At 39.0% G+C, this 21,330-nt stretch overlaps 2 protein-coding genes across 2 annotated transcripts in view; one reads left to right on the top strand and one right to left on the bottom strand.

Moving 5' to 3' along the window:
- Positions 1 to 1,478: 1,478 nt before the first annotated feature.
- On the top strand, positions 1,479 to 9,946 carry si:ch211-283g2.1 (sodium- and chloride-dependent GABA transporter ine). Its single transcript, XM_034683607.1, has 13 exons — positions 1,479 to 1,656; positions 2,308 to 2,442; positions 2,516 to 2,720; positions 3,823 to 3,955; positions 4,042 to 4,176; positions 4,296 to 4,399; positions 4,486 to 4,610; positions 5,898 to 6,010; positions 6,110 to 6,250; positions 6,329 to 6,428; positions 8,513 to 8,613; positions 8,696 to 8,863; positions 8,971 to 9,946. Exons 1-13 carry the CDS (start codon positions 1,479 to 1,481, stop codon positions 9,121 to 9,123), a joined length of 1,791 nt encoding a protein of 596 aa, XP_034539498.1. The 3' UTR covers positions 9,124 to 9,946.
- A 2-nt stretch (positions 9,947 to 9,948) lies between these two features.
- dhrs11a (dehydrogenase/reductase (SDR family) member 11a) overlaps positions 9,949 to 21,330 on the bottom strand; it is a 33,856-nt gene continuing 22,474 nt past the window's right edge. Inside the window, exons 2-7 of the mRNA XM_034683888.1 lie at positions 17,102 to 17,311; positions 16,088 to 16,182; positions 13,405 to 13,534; positions 11,136 to 11,228; positions 10,989 to 11,054; positions 9,949 to 10,896 (exon numbers count right to left, since the gene is read on the bottom strand). Of these exons, the coding sequence (XP_034539779.1) occupies positions 10,855 to 10,896; positions 10,989 to 11,054; positions 11,136 to 11,228; positions 13,405 to 13,534; positions 16,088 to 16,182; positions 17,102 to 17,311 (636 nt within the window). The 3' untranslated portion in view covers positions 9,949 to 10,854. The remainder of the gene's footprint in view (positions 10,897 to 10,988; positions 11,055 to 11,135; positions 11,229 to 13,404; positions 13,535 to 16,087; positions 16,183 to 17,101; positions 17,312 to 21,330) is intronic.

Here is a 21,330-nt window from a genome sequence, read left to right on the forward strand (position 1 = left end):
AAAAACGACCTCTGCTACTCACCACTGCACTATTATCATATTATTTTTAGCCTGTACATATTAGTCATGCCTATTTGTTGTTCTTTTGTATTTATAGCTGATGTTATTGTTATTGTTATTATCATTATATTTTATTTGTATGTCTTATTCGTATGCCTTGTACAAAGAAAGCACAGTTTACTAAGTCAAATTCCTTGTGTGTTCAAGCATACCTGGCCAATAAAGATGATTCTGATTCTGATTCTTTGGGCCTCATGTGGCACTGCATTAAAAACAGACATGACTCTGTTGTGGAAAGCACCGTGTGGGCGCAAAATCACTTCCAAAAATCATGTGTTTGAACACAGGTCATCATAGTATCCACAAATGCAGGTGAAAACTGTTCCATGCAGAGAGGAAACCATCTATAAACATGATTCAGAAATGCTGGCAATTTTAAATCAGGGTTTTATCTAGGTCCTTTGGCAGTGAGTAGTAATGTAGCAGTGGTGAGTATTTTGGATGCTGAGTTATAATTTGTGATAACTTACTACTAACTATGTGATGTTTATTCATCCATTTCCCAAACATCAAAAGATTTCTCAGAAATGTCAGCCTGACTAATGTGTCCACTCCCATAACAGATTAGGGCCAATACAAGAAATCAATAAATATCATTCTAGGAAATGAGCCTAATTACAAAGTTTAATTATGAGGGCACACAATAGGCTGATTGATAAAAGCCCTTAAGAAAGCCCCTGTACGGTATCGCTTGCTTCATGGTCACATTAGTCTATGAACCTTTAGTCATATCTCTCCCTCTGATAAAGGTCAGGAATGTAGTGTATTTAACCACAATGACCCGCCTCAGATCTGTGTTACGGCACGTGTTGCTTGTCTTAATTGGTGGCAAACTGCATGCGTTATCATAGTGACTTTTCTTTTTTAGAAACTTGACTGGAGTGGCTTTGGATTCATTTGGATGTCGAGATTTTGATCCTACAGAGGCAGAGCTCACGACATCTGGACTTGTTAAACATACTATGTCAAAAGGTTCAGAGTTATATTCATGATTAAACTGATTAAACGGAATTTTGTTGTCTTGTCGTGTGACTGATCTTCTTGACTGAAGAGATAAGTGTTCAACCCACATATTCAAAGTTTTAACATTGTCAGTACACATCAGAGATTTAGTGTCAAGCCTAATGTGAAAGAAAAAATCTGATTTGATATTTCCTTTGTTAAAAACAGTCTTGGCCTTTAACAAAATCAGTATTGTTGTTTGAATGGAGAAAGATTTCTGCAGACTAATCCGCTTTTCGAAAAAGAAAGCCAAACCTTCTTGGAATCAGATGAGCTTTATAACTGAGACTAACTTCTCCCTCTCGTGAGTCTTGGAGCTGCCACATGCTGGACTGTTGTTGCTAAGCTAATCATTAAGGATAATAAAAAGGAAGGTTATATCACCCACTGTCACTCATATCCTAGTAAACCTTTCCATGGAGTCAGGGCCCAGACGAACAACAGTGGTGGCACGAGGAGCAGCCATGGAGCAGCAGCAGCATAACAGACCAACATGGAGCAGGCAGATAGAGTTCACTCTGGCCGGCATCGGCTGTGCAGTGGGCCTGGGCAACGTTTGGAGGTTCCCTTATCTGTGCTTCAGGAGTGGAGGAGGTGAGAAACAAACCTCAGATTTCAAACTCTAACTGTATTATGAAACTAGACCGCCTTCTGTGCATACAGACCTAACATATGAGTACAAAGGTTACCAAACTGTGCAGTGAGTGAGCATTTATTTAAACACTCTGTTCTGTAGATATAGTAACTGTGTGGGTAAATGTACAAATTGTTCTAAAGAGATCTGTGTAGGCTTTCTTTCAGGAAAGTCACACAGATTCACTTTGAAGTTGAAAAAATATGCTGATGGCTTTTGTTCTCCAGATATGTTCAATTATTTGCAACACACTCTGAATGTGCATTCTTTTTTCTCTTGAACAAACTTAGACAATAATCTAAAACCACTTCACCTCAGTGTGCATTTTTTTTCTCACTGAATGATGTCATTTTTCAAAATTTGCTTCAATTGTCTGTATCTTCAGTGTTAATGAGGGACAGCTTAATTTTCTAGGCTAAATCAAAGGTTTCAAATGAAAGCCTTTTAATTTGTTTCATTTAACTTACAATAATCAAGATGTAAAATTTCCCATGATAAGGCAGGAAATGTAAGTACAAGATGACCCTTACAAAAGTTTAAGATAAGAGCTTGCCAGAAAACCTCCTCACCTAGGGACATGTGCATGAAGGTTTGCCATGACTCTCTGTTAGGTGCCTTCCTGGTGCCGTACCTGTTGATGCTGATGGTGTTGGGGATCCCTCTGCTCTACATGGAGCTGATCGTTGGTCAGTACACCCGCAGAGGGCCTGTCCACGCCCTGGCTATGGTCTGCCCACTCTTAAAAGGTACTCTCATGCACAGTGTGTATGCTTTTCATTCACAAACTGCTGGATAACATGATTCTTTGTCAATCATCAGGAGTGGGCTTAGCATCAGTGGCCATCTCCTTCATAATGTGCACCTACTACAACATCGTCATCACCTGGGCCCTGTACTACCTCTTCAGCTCCTTCCAGGCACCGCTGCCCTGGCAGAACTGCAACAACACCTGGAACACTCCAAACTGTACCAACCACGCCACCAACAGCAGCTACTCCTCCACAGCCAGCCAGGAGTTCTTCAGGTACTATTCACCATGTGAAAAAAACATTGATTCTCAGAGAAAGAAACCAAACAGGAAAATCATCACATTGTAGCCATACTTTTCCAGAGGCCCGTTTTGTTTACAATCTGCCACGTTTTATCCACAGTGATAAAAAACTGTAAAAATAATGATACTTTACTTAAAATGTAATTGAAACATCTTATCAGAGTCATGTGAGGGATATCAGTCAGAGTGAAGATTTATGATATGAATTTGGCTCTATTCAAAGGAAGTGAATCATGTGAAATGTGAAGTCAGTTCTGCCTCTAAACTACTTTTAGGACTGATGTTGGAAAAATGTTATTTCTGTAGGATTTTAGTTTTTCATTCAGCATTAAAACTCAAACAGGTTGTGGTTATCTGGTCAACAATGAAGGAGGAAGATAGTCTCTGAAAAAATGTCTCATGGGGGATATTGTTCTGTAGAGTCAATGGTGCAAAACCTCACGTTCACATGGGTTCACTCATTAACTTTTTTAACTGCAGTTAGCATCAGGAATGAAGGTTAATCTCAAATCAGTTTAAACCAGATTTCTAAAGTTATATTTTTGGGGCTTTTGCACCTTTATTGATAGAGGGAGAGGATAGTGGATAGTGTAGGAAACTGGGAGAGAGTTGGGGAATGACATCAGGGAAATGGGCCACAGGCTTGATTCTAACCCGGGCCGCCCGCTACATGGGCGCGCAACTTAACCAGTAGGCTAAGTCCACGCCCAGTTTAAACCATATTAATGTTTCTGCCAAGAGAATAATAGTATAGAATGTGAGAATAATTTGGTTGTGAGTGCTTCAAAAATAAAATGATTGCTCAGGAAATTATTCAATATTAAAATGAAGGCAGGACAAATCTTCTGACCGGTAGCAAAAGGGTCTCTGTATTTATGTGCTTCTCATAACTTACGTCATGCTAAGAAATAAACTGTCATTTCAGTAATTGCGGAAGATTAATCTTTAAAGACCAGGGGAAATATTGTTGAACCATCTGTTTGGTAATATCTAAAGTATATCATGTCTATTAGTTCAACTGTTGCATCATGTATCACTTACCTGCTGCTCTGCCTCTTTTGTTGCTACCTAAAAGGTATAAGATGTTGGAGCAGACCAGCGGAGTAGAGGAGACAGGAGGGATGCGTTGGGAGCTGTTCCTCATTCTGATTCTTGCTTGGATCCTCATTTACCTCTGCATCTTTAAAGGGGTGAAATCAACAGGCAAGGTAAGTGAAAAGAAGAGACACTCAGAAAAGAAGAGAAAGAGATGGACGGGAAGAGAACTGTAGCCCTCATTTGCTCCTGTTTGCAGGTGGTTTACTTTACAGCTCTGTTCCCGTACGTTATCCTGATTGCACTGCTGATCAATAACGTGCAACTTCCTGGAGCTGTGGATGGAATAACATTCTTCATTGTACCTGCATGGGAGAAGCTGCTCTCTGTGGAGGTAAAAAAAAGAATGAGAGGAGACAGAATTGTTTCCTTACTGATACACATTAGCTTTGGTTTTATGGTTGATTCAGGCTGCGATCAACAGCTGTGGTTGATCCTCCCTTTGTGTTGCAGGTGTGGGTGAATGCTGCAGCTCAGATCTTTAACTCCATTGGGATTGGTTTTGGCTCCCTCCTGGCTATGTCAAGCTACAACTCCTTCAACAATAATGTTCTAAAGTAATGCACCAAACCTACCTCAGCTGTGATGATAACAATGTTTAGGCATAAAGAAGTGATATTAAAAACACTGTTTTTAACCACAGGGACACCCTTACTATAGCCATCATCAACTCCGTCACCAGTATCCTAGCAGGTTTTGTCATCTTCTCTGCATTTGGGTACATGTCTCATCTGCAGGGTATTCCTATCATGGATCTAGCTGTGGATGGTAAGACTATTTAATTCTTTGAGCTGGTGTCGTATCTTGACTGCCTGTGATGTGTAGATGCAGAAGGAGTCTTCATGACACTGGCTTGCTTGAATAGTGATACGTTTGTTATAGGGTTGAGTATTGCCAAGAACCTCATGATACGATACGCATCACGATACTTGGGTCATAATACGATAGTATCCCGATCACAATATATATATATATTGCAATATTCTACACAGCAAACTAAGAAAAATAGAGATGGTGTATATGTAATCACACAATTTTACTCAAAATTGAAATGACAAATTAAGTCAAAACTATTTGATTGAAAACAACTTTTCCACTTTATTGTTTTTGAAATACTGAAGTTGTATTTTATTTCCAACTTGGCTAAAATGTGAATTTTTATTATTACAAAAATATCGATATTAAGAGTTGAAATATTGATATTATATTGGAGGTCAAAGTACTGCAATATATTACTGTATCGTTTTTTTTTTACATCTCTAGTTTGTTACAAGAATCAATTCCAGTATCGAACAAGCACTGTGGAATGCTTGGGAGAACAGCTCTGCAAATCTGCTGACTCCCAGAAGACTGTTGACCAATACCCTTTATCAGGTCTGAGAGCCAGTGTCATAGCCTACTACAGAGCACAGACTTACCTTAACATCTGGTCTTTTATTGTACTGTCAGCACTGCAGACTTAAGGGTCCCAAAACGTGTCCCTGCAAGTCACAAAAAAGGGGACTCCATCTAAATGTTACTGATTTTATGTCAGATACTTCACTGGTTTTACTGGAATAAGTCTTCTTTGAATTAAGGTTCAGATTATTACATTTTCTCCTATGACACCTCTATCCATGGTAAATGACGCATATTATATTTATAATTTTCATCCTATAAAGACTAACAAAAAATAGGTCACAGTAAGTGTTTCAGATCAAACTTTATGGGAAAGCAAAACCAGAGCTTAGGGCAATGGAAGTGAGTCATAATGCTGTGATAATGATGATGTAAAGGTTAGGAGGAGCTGAACGAGTCAAAGTGAAATTACTTTAACCTCCTTTTTTGTCAAGCTATGAAAAAAATACTAACCAAACATGGACCCAACAAATCCAACTAGAAGCTGTGATACAAAAATGCTTGATTGATTAATTGACATTACTGCAGTGACATGTCCTCTTCCTCTCTCTGTATGTGTGTGTGTGTGTGTGTGTGTGTGTGTGTGTGTGTGTGTGTGTGTGTGTGTGTGTGTGTGTGTGTGTGTGTGTGTGTGTGTGTCTGTGTGTGTGTATCCAGGTCCAGGACTGGTTTATGTTGTTTACCCACAAGCCTTTGCCAACATGCCGGTGGCTCAGCTCTGGGCTGTGATGTTCTTCTTCATGCTGCTGTGCCTGGGACTGGACAGTGAGGTAGTTTAGAGGGGAAACATTAGAATCTAAAGATTGTGAGTTTGGGCTTTTTCCTGCAGTGCCAAAAGATGATTTCTTTGTTGTTGTTTTTTTTGTCAGTTTGCAATGGTTGAAGTGTTGGTGACCAGTCTCATGGATGAGTTCTATCAAAGTGTGATTCAATTTTTCAAGAGGAAGGAGCTGTTTGTTTTGGCTGTTTGTGGCGCAGCTTGTCTCCTGGGAATTCCTTGTGTCATGCAGGTACTGATTTAAATATATAGGGTTTGATTGTGACCAATGTGTGACATATTTTGCTCTAAACAGTTTGTCTCCGTTCAGGTGGGGATCTATGTTTTCCAGCTGATGGACCATTACACTGCCATAGTGTCCATTTTGTTTCTTGCATTCTTTGAAGTTCTTGCTATCTGCTGGGTTTATGGTGAGAAAAACATGTTGACTTTATTTTTGTGGCCATTAATATCATAATGTACTTTAACAGAAAAAATTATGTTGTAGTGGTTCATTATATTAAAAAGGTTACATATGCTGGTATTTTTTAGCATTTTAAATTGCCTTGTTGTCCTTTAACCCTTCTATTATGTTCGTTTCTCTGGAACAGCAGTAAGGTTCCTGGGTCACTTTGACCCAGGGCATATTCAATTATCCAAAAGTGTCAGAACCCCAAAAAATCCCAATACAAATTTGTTTTAATCTATTTTTAACTCCATACTAAACAATTAAATCAAGATATGGTCCATTGGTGTTTTTTAATTCTTGCATATCATGGTTCAATGAGGATAACTCACTCGTTTTTCATTAAAATTCATGTTAAGACTTTTTTTAATGTACATTGGAAAGCCCTAAATATAAATACAATAGTTTCACATGACATAGATTTTTGTTTATTTTATTTTAATTTTAATATTTTTTTATTTTTATGAAGTGATGTTGATAAATTAACATGACACCTCTTCTGTCACATGCTGCCCAGATTTGTTTGCTGCATTTTGCTGGTTTGGAAGGCATATTGATAGATATGATTATGATTAATAGACTTTAAAAAGGGTCAATTTGACCCGAAACATAACAGGAGGGTTAAGAAAGGTTTAAATTCAGTTGCAAAATCAATCACAAAGCCACCGTGAAGGATCTGCAGCAGCTCAGTTTCTAACCTCATTAAGTAAGTGACTGGGAAAGCTAGGATAATGAGGCACTGTGCTGATTGGCTGACTAAAAGTTGTCAAAGGGGGAAAGGTGTAGGCAGAGGAATGTAATAGACTGTAAATATTATCACAGAGTGGTGACACTTACCGATGGCACTTGACACTAATGCTCCTTTTTGTTATGATCAGTGTTGAAGCAAACTCAGCTTTGTACTGACCCTCGATGTTGAAGCAATGCTGAGTGAAGTGGTTAGCACAAGCGAACAAATTACACCTGTAGCTGCATGTTGTTTGAAAACTAAGAGCAGACAGATTTTTCTTTGGGGATAGAATTTAGACATTTGTGTTGGTTTCTGCAACAGACAACTTTTGACGTCTTGACTCTGCCACACCAAAAGCAGAAAACACAATGGCGTAGGAGGAAGCAAGAGTGTTTTTTTCACACATGCACACCACTTCTTGTCATTACGTCACCACAGGAGCAAATTCTAATCCTCTTGTAGAAGCAATGTTTTCCTAGAAAACTCCTCATAGGTTGGCTACAGGAACAATGCAGAGGCGTTGTTGTTTCCACATTCTCAGGGTTGCTCACCTGGAGAAGACTAAAGTATATGTTTATGTAAAGGCTAGAAAAGTTGTGTTTTTCATTATACAAGCACAATCTTGAATGATATATTGCTTTTATATCATATAGAAGCAGAAAAAAATAAAACAAGTAACTACAGATGGTTATTTTTCTTTACCCTCCTGTCATGTTCGTTTCTCAGGAACAACAATAATGTTCCTGGGTTAATTTGACCCGGGGCATATTCAATTATCCAAAAGTGTCAGAACCCCAAAAACTACAATACACATTAGTTTTTAACTCCATTACTTACCATTTAAATCAAGATTTAGTCCATTGGTGTTCTTTAATTCTCACAGATCATGGTTTAATGAGGATAACTCACTCGTTTATCATTTAAATTAAAGTGAAAACTTTTTTTTAATGTACATTGGAAAGCCCTAAATATGAATACAATAGTTTTTCATGACATAGATTTTTGTTTATTTTATTTTACACCTCTTCTGTCACATGCTGCCCAGATTTTTATGCTGCATTTAGCTGGTTTGGAAAGCATCTATTGTCTATAATAGACTTTTAAAGGGGTCAATCTGACCCGCAACATAACAGGAGGGTTAATCTCACCATTTATCACGAGAACACTTAAAAATTGTGATTTGAGAGTCTGAGGTCTGTATGATTTGATGGTGCCAAGTAGCTTAATGTAGGTACTTGAAGAGGAGTAATACACATACTTCATAGTCACAGTGGTGTTGTTCTCTATATCTGTTCACTGAAGTAGTTTTCCATGTGTAGGAGTGAACCGTCTTTCCAATAATCTGAGAGAGATGAATGGACACAGAGCGAACATCTACTTCATGGTATGCTGGCTGATCGTTGCTCCACTGCTCATCACTGTAAGTGCACCAGAGTTTTCTGTCAGTGCGGTTCGAATTGGAGTTTTTCCCAACCTTGCTTCAATCGTCTCTTCTTTTGCAGGTTATCCTGATTTTCTCAGTCATCCAGTTCAAACCAGCTCGCTATGAGGACTACGTCTTCCCCCCCTGGGCTCAAGGGGTTGGCTGGGTCATCGCCCTGGCCTCCATCATCTGGATTCCTTTGGGTGCTATCCACACATTATGGGTGTTACCTGGGTCATTAATGCAGGTAACATATACCCGTTGCATTTTAACCATAGCATGTGTGTTACCATGTCCTGTTGATATAAGTTTAGCTGTATTTTAAGGTTATGTATTTGTATCATTCTCCTGCAGAAACTAAAGCTGTCCATCACACCTTATGCGCTGAATGAAAAGCAAAAGATGCCATACTATGAGAGGGGAGGAACTTATGGAAACCCATCCATAGCCATCATCAGCTCCAGCCTCAGTATTCCTGTGAAACCTCCAGCTGAGACAAATTTCTGATACCTCATACTGCTCACCAAGAGTGGCAGAATTTCAGTTAGCTCAAGTTAATCACCAATTATTACTCACAAGCAGCCTCAAATCTTAAAGCTTCTGGTGAAGAAGTCGAACAGAAGTTAAATACATAAATCATTCACATGATTGTGAAAATGCATTGCTGCATATCTGCCATGCAGATATTTTAAATTGGCCATTTTTGTGAGCCAGTAAATTTGATTTCTGGGATTTTGTGGAGCCTCCGCTAACAGTTTTGCTCATTTTATAAAAGTTATAACATGTTTAGAAAAGACATTAAGACTCTGTTGTTGTTGTGTACATTGTTGAATATTTGACTAACATTTGTAACACACTTCTGGTGCTCAGGATCTTTCAAACACATTTCCCTGCACATGTCAGTGGCTTTTACTTTGAAAATGGTGCCATCTTTTGGTCATATTCTTTTAATGCAATCATAAACCTAATCTAATCTGAGCAGGAACTGTGTTATCATAAGGCTAAATAATATAACTAAGTAAAGCCACGTGAAATATGTGGGAGCCTGTAGGTTTAATCACTTATTTAAAAAAGAAAAAAATCATTAACCACTGAGAACCAACTCATAGTAGCTGACTCATTTATTAGGTCAAATACAACAGGGCACTGGTGATAAAACTGATATATGAGGGTTGTTAAAAAGGAGTACCTGACTATTTCAACCCTAAATCTTGTCATGTAAGGTGTAATAAAATACTTGTCCCAAAGTCCACAGCTTGGGTCTGATCTCTGCATCAGTGAGTTGGCTGTGAACAGTCTCCCTTGTGAACATAAAACAAATCACAACTTCCATCTGGGCAATCCTTTTTATTTATTCATTTAAGGAGAAATTTCCACTGAAAAGGTACACATTTCTAGGGTATACATGTGCATGGAGTTAGTCTTTCCCCCCTACATAAGTTGCCAGTGTTTCACTTTCTTATGACTCCTCATACATGAATCCAAAGTGCAGAATAACTGGATGTACTTGAGCAGAAAAGCGGATAGTAGCAACTTGTGTGCTTAACAGAGAAGGGCATCTGTGTTTGAGACTCTTCCTGATATCTTTAACAGGGGATGAAACTGGGTGACTACATGTTTTGTGGAAAATGAACTGAGTGTAAAGATGGCAGGATGGACGAACTGATTAGTTACAGTGAGTACGGCATAGTGTTGTATGTGGTTAGTAAATATGAGACCACATCTAGCTATGATCAAAGTTAAAATATATATAAAAAATTGAAACAAAAGAAAACGGTCATCAACAGCAATTACTTCTTTTTCCATGTAATTTCAAAAAGATATGTCATATGACCTACAAAAACAGAACATAAACATGTGCAATCAATGGCATTCTGTTCCCTCTGTAGTGGCGGTCGTGCAGATGACCACGTAGCACAGCAGCAGCTCCCTCCTCTCGTGTTTGTTCCTACTGTAGTTTGGAGTTTCAGCTCAGTTCAGGACCATGCCTTTACAAAAAAAAAAGCATTCAGTAGTATTCTCGTAGTGGTTTTATTAAGTCCACCCCCTTCATTTCCTCTGCACAGCCTCCTCAAGGCTCCAGCCCTTCTTCGACCAGGTCTCTGCAGATCCGACACAGCTGTAGTTGATTTGTTTTGTCCCCCAACCCTTTCTTCCCCTCGCCCAGCAGAGGTCGCTGAGGAGTTACCGAGGCTGCCATCCGTCTGCTCCTCCTGTCTGCAGCTTTCTGTTTCACAGCTACGACACCTGCTCCACTGGCCTCATCTGCACATCTCCAATCTGATGACACAAGCAGGGAGAGATCAATACACTGACTGAGCACTATTACACACTGATTCAATTGATGGTATAAAGTGTAGAGAGAGAGAGACCTGGACATGAGGGGGGGCACTGAGGACAAATGTGACTGCACTGGCGATGTCTTCAGCTTTCAGACACTAAGATGTTGAGAGAAGACGTGTTATTGATAACGTACACAGGGGAATATATCTGAGGCTCAGTATAATTCACACTCTTACTTTTATACTCTCATACACTGCAGCTGCTTTCTCTGGATCACTGTTGTGGTGCCTGAAGGCGAACTCAGTCTCCACCAATCCAGGAGATATACACTGTGGAGGAGGAAAATCAACAGTTACACACACAGTGTTACTTTGACCCAAGCAGACAAAGACGCTTACTTAAACCTTCAAAAAAGTTGTATTCATTTTATTTTTTATCAGTCACAACGGTCCATAAATACTATTTTATAATGGTGCAAAAAGTTATCAATCGTTTCAACATTAAGCAGATAAACCCTGCCTGTACAAAGCATCAAGGGTGGAGTTGAAATGACATCCAATGAAGCTTGAACAGCTGACTACTTATGCTAATATTCTAACAGATTGTACAAATTAATAAAGGATGATGAGGCAGCTCCCCAGAGGTGATGCCAAAACATTAATCATCCCTGTCCCCCCCATGTTAACAGATTGAGCATGGGCCAAACTTTATGTACAATCAAAATACTTGTCAAAGAATATTTCCTCTAACATGGTTTCTGGCGTTACAGGTTAGTTCTCATCATTCTGATTTACGTCCACGTCTTCATGTTACTGAGGAGTTTAGTTTTAATGAGTCGTCTGATGCTCAGCTCTCTTGACAAATGCTGCTCCTGCTGCGCTGTGTATCGGATTAACACAGTGGAGGAGAGGACTTAAACACTAACACAAGACTAGTAAAGTTTCTATTACTGAGGGTGTTTCAATTCACACCATCACAAGATCCAAATTGGTTACTGATGGTGAGTTGGCACTGTGGTGAGATGTCACAAAAACCGGTTGATAGCCTGATGTCAGAGTTGTGATCTGGTTTACTGAGGTTTTACTGTGTTATTTCTGCAAACAGAGCTCAGCGTCTTCAATAATGCCTGAATCAGACGTTGAATTTTTACCTTTAACTAGGGATGCACTGATCCGATCCTGGTATCGGATATCGACTAGATCGGACTCAAAAAGCTAGATCGGATATCTGTGACAAAGGGCTGATATATAGTGTTGATCCATATGGCAAATCTATTCATCTCAGTTCTATGCTTTTCTGTGTTTACCAGCAATGTGCGCCTCCTATGTCATCAGCGCAGGCTAGTCTGTGCATTTTTGCGGGCTTGAGCATGATGGAGGATAACTACAGAGGCTCTGCAGTTTAGGTGCATGTCATGCTTATTTTGCAAACAATTCCGCCGGAAACTTGCAACATATGCAGCGGTAATGTTTCAACGGCTGGCGCTGAAAAATATAATTGGAGCCCAAAGGAAGAAGTTTACGTCCTTCTATTAATGGATTAAGTGTGAAAAAACAGACAGTTTATTGGATTTAATCGTTTCTGATCCTTGAAATTAAGGGGTTCCAGCCTCTGGTTTAGCACTTGGAACCCAGGTACAGTTCACCATCAAGTCAGAAATGCCTGAAGTTGCCAAAACATGATTCTGTTTTCACATTAAGGAATAGAGATTGTTAAATCAGTACCAGGATCGGATCGGCTAGTATCGGTATCGGCAGATACCAAAGCCCAGGTATCGATATCGGTATTGGGACCTATAAAGTGGGATCGGTGCGTCCCTACCTTTAACTAGAGTATAGCTACTTTGGTGGCCGGTCAGGTGGCGTTGGTGTGCTCACAGGCAGCAATCAACAACGTCTGAGATCAGCAATGCAGTTTTTTGTCTCCACCTCAGATATCATGTCATGTGGACTTAATATGAAGGGTGAGAAACTTTACAAAAGTCTGCATGGCAGTATGCTTACGAGAAGAGAGATTATGTACATCAGCTGCAGGACAAATTTCCCCTGAGAAGTCCCCTTGATGAAACCTGTGCTATGATGCTAGCATTCACAAGAAGAAGCACGCGCAGTTCCTAATAAAAAACACTTCATCCAGCCACAGAAGTCTGTGGTTATCACAACCTCTACAGCATGTATCATTGCTAAGGTTTATGACCTTGCTGCATCATTTAGAGTGATGGCTTGTGACATGGTTTCTGCATCAAATCAGAGTTTCAAGATACCAAGCAGACAGCATTAAATCGAGTATGACAGAAATGTTCCTCAAATATAGAGCGAAGTTAAAGATCGTCTAAATGAAGAGAAAGCAGCAATAACAATGATGCCTCGATGTCATGTGCAATTTATTCGTAACAATCACAGAGACACTAAGAGAGGAGAAAAACAAGCTCTTGAAGTGTTTAATTTGTTACTCTGTAAAGAGATAGGAACCTCTGCATTAGAAATTTATGTTCCCATAACTTACTGTGGCTCTAATGTGGGTGTTTGCTTCTCGAAGCTCTTGCCGTAACCCTTCAGTCAAAGCCGTCACAGCGTATTTCGTGGCACAATAGAAGTGCTCATCAGCACTTGGTACCATTCGGTGTCCACCCATACTGTAACAGGCAAAAGAGGAGATAAATACACATTCAATATATGACCACAAACTTTTCCTATCATGTTTAATCTAAAAAAAAAATAGAAGGTACTTTTAGATTTCACTGCAGAAGATTTCTTGTGTTAAATAAAATCATGAGAGCTCCTTGCAGTAGTCACAAAGCTCAGTCACTCTAATAAATTATACTTTTCTCTACTAAATGGTGAGCTAAAAGCAGACACTTTCAATATTATCTGAACGTTTTAGAATTGTCTCATGTAAGTAATGTTCGACGATGTGAACACTTTGTGGTTAGCTCCCGTGAATGGAAAGTTTGAAGTACTACATGAAGAGGAAATTACTCAATAGCAGCCTGCTTGTTCTTGATGCTAAGCCAGCAAACATTCTGACCCGATAACTCAAACAACTGCACACACCAGAGCAGCTGTGTATGAAACCTGTTTCTGTACCAGCTGCAGTGTTTGTTTTTCTTAATGTAAACTCACGCCAGGAGCCGGGTTGGAAAAAATCTCAACAGGAATCTAGTTTTTAAAGCTCTTAACAGCCTTGCTCCTCCATACATCACTGGTCTCCTCTCATTTTATGTTCCAGCCCGATCACTGAGGTCCTCGAAAGCTTCCCTTTTAAATGTTCCTCGTGTGTCTCACACAGACACCGGCCAGAGAGCTTTCTGTTTTAACTCTCTGCCTCTGGATATTAAAACGGCGAGCTCTCTGGGTGTTTTTAAAAGTAAACTGAAGACTTACCTTTTTAGTTAAAATTTTTAGTATTTTTGTTATTATTTGAATCATTATTATTCAAATCATTGCTTCAACATATATTTATCTAGTTTAATTATTTATTTATCTATTCATTTCTTGTATTCATCTGATCTTGTTAAGCCTACCTTATTTTTTACTTTTCTTTCCACTATTACTTATTTTATTAATTTTACTGTATTGATTTTATTTTATTTTTAGGTATTTTATTTATAATCATGCCTTTTATAATTTTACTATGCTGTTGTTTTCTGTCTCTCTGTTATTCTGTGAAGCACTTTGGTTTGCATGTTTTTATGTATGAAAGGTGCTGTATAAATAAATTTGAGTTGAGTTTTAGTCGTGTAAATTGTAACTCTGCAGAATGTTTCACAGTCAGCAGCTTGATTGTCAGTGCAGCTACCAATCTGATCTAGATCAAAATATTTAAATTCCAGTGAGAAATATGCTGAATACTTTGTTATAAAAACCAATAAGTGATTTGATTTCCCTGGCTCCCTGGAATGCATTGATCTGGTCTATACTCAATAAAAAAGCATGTGAGTAAATCAAAAGAAAATCCGTTTCTAAATCAGGTTTGTAATCAAAGGGATTTGTCGTGATTTTTAATTATTCAAATAGTCATTAATTAAAAAAAAACAAATAAATCAAATAGTTCATGTGACTTCTATCTAACCATAAGAGTTTATTTTTTCATTATTTTTACTTGGCTGGGGTTTGGCTTTAATGCAGCTCAACCAACATACACCAACTGTAGCCCATCTAAAAGCTGCTTGTTAACCGCCAGTTATTAACAAAAGAAGAAGAAAGCAATATGGCCAGGTGTTGTGATGTGAACACCTGGAAACTATAAACACACATCCTGCTGTCAAAAAGTCTGTGACAAAATCAAAAACAAGACTGAGGTCAAGTTCAGACAATGCTGCATCAACTAAGCCAGTGATTCTCAAATGGGGTGGGGTACGCAGGGGTACTGCAAGGGGTACGTGACAAATATCAACAGCATTCAATTTTCATTTCAATGCAACATCAAATAGGGCACTATTTCCAAATTGAGCATATTCATTCATAAAATATATTATTTGCAAACCACTTGGACCAGACGGCCTCCGTCTCTTGATGCCAATTGTTCAGGGAGCGATCGCGTACATTTGCATGCTAATAAAAGTGCGGCCAGGAGGATAAGAATGGACAGGTGGTTGAAATGCTTCTTGTTTGACAGAAATAAATCGGTGTGCTCCTTGGGCCATCAAAGGTACTAGGTGCCTCAATCTTTAATTATTTCTGCACTACAAAAGTATAGAATTTATCTCATCTTTCTTTTCAAGGTTATTATGACACTGTAAAACCACATGCATACATTTATTCATGTTATTTTCCCATATCCCACATTTTTTTCTTGGCCATACAAGGGGGTACTTGGCTGAAATTGCTTTTGAAAGGGGGTACACAAGCAAAAAAAGTTTTAGAACCCCTGAACTAAGCAAAAGAAAGTATACAACAACAAGGCACTATTTGATTAATTGCTGAATAGTTCCCAGTGACTATCTAATAGTACTTTTCCTTGATCCCCATCCCTACTTATAAGACTTAATAAACTCAGAGTGAACAGAGTGTAACTTTCTAATGAAATCTGGAGGATTGATCCTGCTTTGCTTTAATCTAAACACACAGTTGCTTCTACTTTGCATCAGACGATAGCCGATGGGTGTTAAGATTGTAGTCACATTCAAATGATCTGGCTGAGGTATTTTCAGACTCATGCAACATTTGTTCTTAGATTTAAAGGTTACCTATTAATATTGATGATGTGGCCATCGTCCACATTCCTCTCCTTCATTGATTTGTAGGCCTCACGGGTGCAGATGGACAGGGCTAAGACATTTACCTGCAGGGGGAGGGGAAGACAGACACAACTGTTTATGCATCAGCCTGGTGTTTCCATTGATTAAAAACCCATTTGAGTACACAAATAAAACTAACAAAAAACAGCAAGTTTAAACAATTTCAGGACATTACGGTGATTCAACACTGAGTCACAGGTAAGAATAGGTCATGATGACACTGCATGAGCGGCTGACTAACATTGGGGTCGCTGTGTGGGACCATCTGAACCTATTGTTGGTATCCAGCTTGTGGCCTCTACGCTGCTCCTGAAGTGACACTGAGAGACGGCAGGTCAGAGATAGGGGTGGGTGACCACACAAGATCAGCATACAGATTAAATAAGGACTAAAAATACACTGCTGTACACATTTAAATAGGCTACCATGACAACAGATGGGCGAGTGTTATGAATGCAGGACTATGGAGACAGACACTTTAGAGCCGGGGGTCTGCAGTGGTCAAGAGCTCAATGAATCAGAATGTCCTCACAAGAGAAATAGTGCTGGCTTTCATTAGCAGGCCTCTGCTGTGCCTGCCAGAGCTGCTCCCCGGAGCCAATGAAGCGGCCTCTGTGAAGGGAGGGGAGTAGTGTGTCTGTGTGTTTGTGTGTGTGTGTGTGTGTGTGTGTGTGTGTGTGTGTGTGTGTGTGTGTGTGTGTGTGTGTGTGTGTGTGTGTGTGTGTGTGTGTGTGTGCATGGATCCACACATTTCTACTTTAACTCTTTTTCTTTGCACAACACAAGCTCTACAAACACAGGGCTTCTACTCCCTCTGGGCAACCGTTTCAACTCCTCCACACTGTTCAGCCATAAAATCAATACAACATGAACAGGGTGATTCTAAGCATACCTTTTTGACATAAAGTATCTCTCCAGCTTGTTTCAATAATATTAATATTTGTGTATCTGTGATCCACCTACATCAATCATGTTCCTCCAGCCCTCTGTCTTTCCGCTGAGCAGTGGCTCGTTGTGGGCGAGCCCAGCGTTGTTGATGCACACGTCCACGCCCTTGTGCAGCGTCTTTATGGCTGAAAACATAGACAGGATCTCCTCCTCATTGGACAGGTCACACTTGTAAGGGATCAGTGTGCCACTGTAGCCTGCACTCTGACACTCTGCTGCCAGTTTCTGAAAAACAAACAAGACAAAAAATTTAACACCATGCTTATTTTTGAGGATGACAAAAAAGGTATTTCAAAGCTTCAATGCTGCTTTGAAAAAGTATACATTTATGATCAGGACTGAGAGGCTGTTGCGTATGAGCTAGAAATGATTAACCTGCAGCACCACAGTCAAGATAGCGTACCATGAAAAACACCCTACCCAGTTCAGCCACTGCGGAAGCAGCGAGAGCATGCAGCCATAAAACCAACAGGACATCAGTGGAGGGCCAGATATAACCTGTCCACACCAGTACAGCCAAACTCACCCCAGTCTGAGCATGTTTGAAGCAGATTCACTAAAGTTCCAACTTTTGCAAAACTAAAAATCCTAACCCTGGATGAGGAGCAACAAGCTTTGCACTGATTGGATGCCTCCTCCCTCGGGATACAGCAGGGCTGAACCGGCTGCACTCCAACCAGGTCAGCTGGCTTTCCACTGCTGTGGGGTTTTACACAAACTGACACAGATCACCCTGCCAGGCACAGCTGCACCAATCACCTGATGTCTTCCTCCGGGTGCCAGTCTGACAGGAGGGGGCATGAGGGTGATGAGGGGGAGGCTGCTGGTAGATGGAGATGATGCACACAATGTGTAATGCTGCCTGTTTGAAACAGGTTGCTAAAACTGGGTAAAGCTTTTGCTTTACAGATCCTCAAATATTTTCATTACTTTTAAATCACAAGTTCAGACTTTAATAGCTTCGTTTTCACAAACTATTCAAACTGTTTATTTATTACTTTCAACAATTCATATCAGCTCCTACATCTTTTGACCATTTCAACTTGTCATCAGTTACTCCAAAATCCCTTTAAGCAAAAAAATTCAACTGTTGATTCACTCCTGTTTGCTACATTTCTTTGTATAATTTTAACATGACTTTTGGCTAAAAATGTACATTTCTCATTCATTACTTTTAACTAAGTATTTCATCTATTTGTTTTAGTTTAAGCTAACTGTTCATAGCTGTATGTCTTTCAGCTAACTTTCAGCTAACAGTTGGAACTAGTTTCATCACTTTAAGCTAATGAGCTCAAATGTGAATTCATTCTTTAACTGTTTAACAGCTACTTCATAACTTTTAGTCAACTATTTCAGCTGTTTATTCATGACAAATATTTTAACCGTTGATAAAAATTTAAACCAAATAGATTCAAAGTAAGTAAAAAAAAGTTAGTAAACTTTATAAATATAGCACTTAAGCACATCCATCTGGCAACTCATTATTTTTAGGCATCTATTTTAACTGTTCATCATTTGTAGCTTACTTTCTTTATACTCCTTTTCTTTTCTTTATTTTTATTAATAACTCTTAATTAATTTTACTCACAACTTTAACTCATATCATACAGGCGTATTATGTTTATCTTTTAGCTAACTATCAGCTGTTTCATTTTTTTTTCATTTTTTTTAGCTAACCTTTAAAATTTTAATTTATTAGTCAACAAACTCTTCAGCTTTTATGAAAAACTTTCAACTTAACATTTCAACCGATTGATCAGCTCATTATTTCAACTATGCATTACTTTTTAATCACTATCTATCAGATTTGAACCACTTAATTTTAGCTAATCATACTTTATTCTATTTTTTTGCATGTTGTTTTAACTTTTTCACAGTTTAAGTCTTTAGTTGAAGTAGTTTTTTTAACCTGTTATTCATGACCTTTGCTAACTCTTTCAACATTAAGCCAACAGTTTTTACTGTCCATCAATATCTTCAAGTTTCCCTTTTCAAGGTGTATTGATTATTGATTAATGATAGCTATTACTTCCAGGATTCACTAACTTGCAAACTACTTTGTATACAATTATTCAGCAACATGTGGAGTTAGTTTGTTACAGCGGATAGAAGCGAATAAGTAACTTACTAGTTGGTGTAAATTTGCTAAACTTTGGCATCACTTTGATTTTTAGTCTCAAACTTGATTTGTTTTACTTTCTTTAATGAAATATGTTTATCTATGTTCAAGACAAATTATTATAAAACTCCCTTTGATAATGACAATGAGAGCTTTCCCAAAAAATGTATAATTTTACCACCACGCAGAAAAAAAATCAACCAAATTACTGTCAGGGAAACCAAATTCTGCACTGTGTGTAACTAGAAATCCCAGTCATAAAATGGATCATTGTCTCTAACTTATGACAGCTGAACATGCGTTGTGGTGCTGAGCAGTATGAACATCAAAAAATGGGGAAGAGATGAAGAGATATTGTGTTTCGATCCAAACTGATGATTTTTACAAAATGTTGTTTTCTAGTTCTTCCCTTTTCCTGCGTTAAGAACGAGGAGGAGTGATAGTATCTAAACACCTCAGAACCTAAGTTAGCTAAAAAGCATGTCATGGCATGTCTCAGACCAAATCTTATTTTGAACATTTTTGCTTTTACTGTGTAAATTAATACATTACCTTTTATTATGTTGAGTTTAATTAAAACACTTTAAATATAACCGTCTTTAATGTGAGATAGTCCTTTATTCCTTTCTCCTTGAGAACTACCCTTAAATTCGGAGTGATTCAAGGGTTTAGTCAAAGCTTTTGTTGACTTCATAATAATTTTATTGTTTGCTTTTATTTAGTTCTATTTAAATTGTACTGCTGTGTGCACACGATAAGGAGGGCACCACCTCAGCTTCACTTTGAGCCAGGAAATCTCTGAAACTCACATCAGAATGAATATTATTTACTAAGGGATAACTTCCTTTTATACATTCATGTTGCAGTTGTATGAGTCCTGAACTTTTTTTTTTATAAGCAGAGTAGCATTTTGTTCAGTCTACAGCACAAACACTTGAAGATATTAAACACTGTTTGTGGTGCAACTTGTCCCGAAGAGAAGACAGCTTCATCTGATGCTTCGAAGGTACCTGAAATGATCCTGACAGCCTGGCTATGAATGAAGAAGCCAACAGTGAGTTTGTAATCATCTCCTGTAGTAGCGTGGATTATTGTGGCTGTGTTGAATTATGTGACATGGCTGACACCTGGACATGAGAAGTACTACATTCTTAGATGGTGGCAGTCACTGAGGACATTTCTGTCTTCTTTTTTAATTTAAAGAAAAAATAAGCGTGTGAAGCCTGATTTTCATAACCAGGGTCAAACTGAATTGAGGGATCACTTCAGCCTTTTTCTTACAAAAGGCATACTACAGTGAATGCATCTTATCTCACACTTGAAGCGCGCAGATTCCCTGCTCTTCTTCTAAGCTGTTTAACTGGGATAATCCAGAGAGACGGCATTACCTGAATAAAGCTGTCAAAATCTTAAAATGCTCAAAACATGTATAATTTCTGACTACAACCAAGTCTCCTGCTGCAGCAGACAGGTCAACCGCTCAGTTTTGTCAATTACCTCAAATGTGAGGCTGCGATCACTTGTCTGCTCCGGCTGCAGTAATGCCTTTAAAGTATGTGAGCCCTCATTTAGACCAATGATCTTACTTCACACTTGCCTGAATCCCAGTTGGACAGGCTCTCACGAAGAGGCAGGCCAGCAGACTTTATTCAGAAAGGAGGTTAACCTAAAGGGGAAGCCAGGCCAGCCTTTTGTAAGAGGGAGAGAATTAGTTATGTGACTGCTGTTTAAGAGGGAGCAGCAGAGCTAACAGGCTGTGATCATGGTCCAACTGACAGGAAGTCTCCGGCTGTGAATCTCTCTGTCTGTGAGTGTGTTTGTGTGTGTGTGGGTGGGTGGATGAGTTCTGGCACCAGCTGTACCACCAGAGCCAGAACCAGCTCACATACTGGCCACACCTACAGCAAAGGCACTGCAGCCCCTCTGTCTGACAGACAATAAGTCAGGCCTGAAAATGTAGCAGCAACATAGCTGTCAGGTGAGCCCTACTCATGCTTCATTCATCACAATCCAAATAAAATCAGTAAATCTGCACAATAAGCCCGTCACACCTTAAAGGATTGCTGCTCGCTGAGTCTCAAAGAACTCAAGCGTAAATGTAGAGCTCATCATGATTACAAGAGCA

This window comes from Notolabrus celidotus, chromosome 5 (genome assembly GCF_009762535.1).
Source record: "Notolabrus celidotus isolate fNotCel1 chromosome 5, fNotCel1.pri, whole genome shotgun sequence".
NCBI classification, from domain to species: Eukaryota; Metazoa; Chordata; class Actinopteri; order Labriformes; family Labridae; genus Notolabrus; species Notolabrus celidotus.

Coding starts and splice junctions, on each gene's coding strand:
- si:ch211-283g2.1 (XM_034683607.1), top strand. CDS start 1,479: ATGGAGTCAGGGCCCAGACGAACAACAGTGGTGGCACGAGGAGCAGCC. Junction 4,177..4,295: donor AGAAGCTGCTCTCTGTGGAG/GTAAAAAAAAGA, acceptor TTTGTGTTGCAG/GTGTGGGTGAATGCTGCAGC. Junction 6,429..8,512: donor TGCTATCTGCTGGGTTTATG/GTGAGAAAAACA, acceptor TTCCATGTGTAG/GAGTGAACCGTCTTTCCAAT.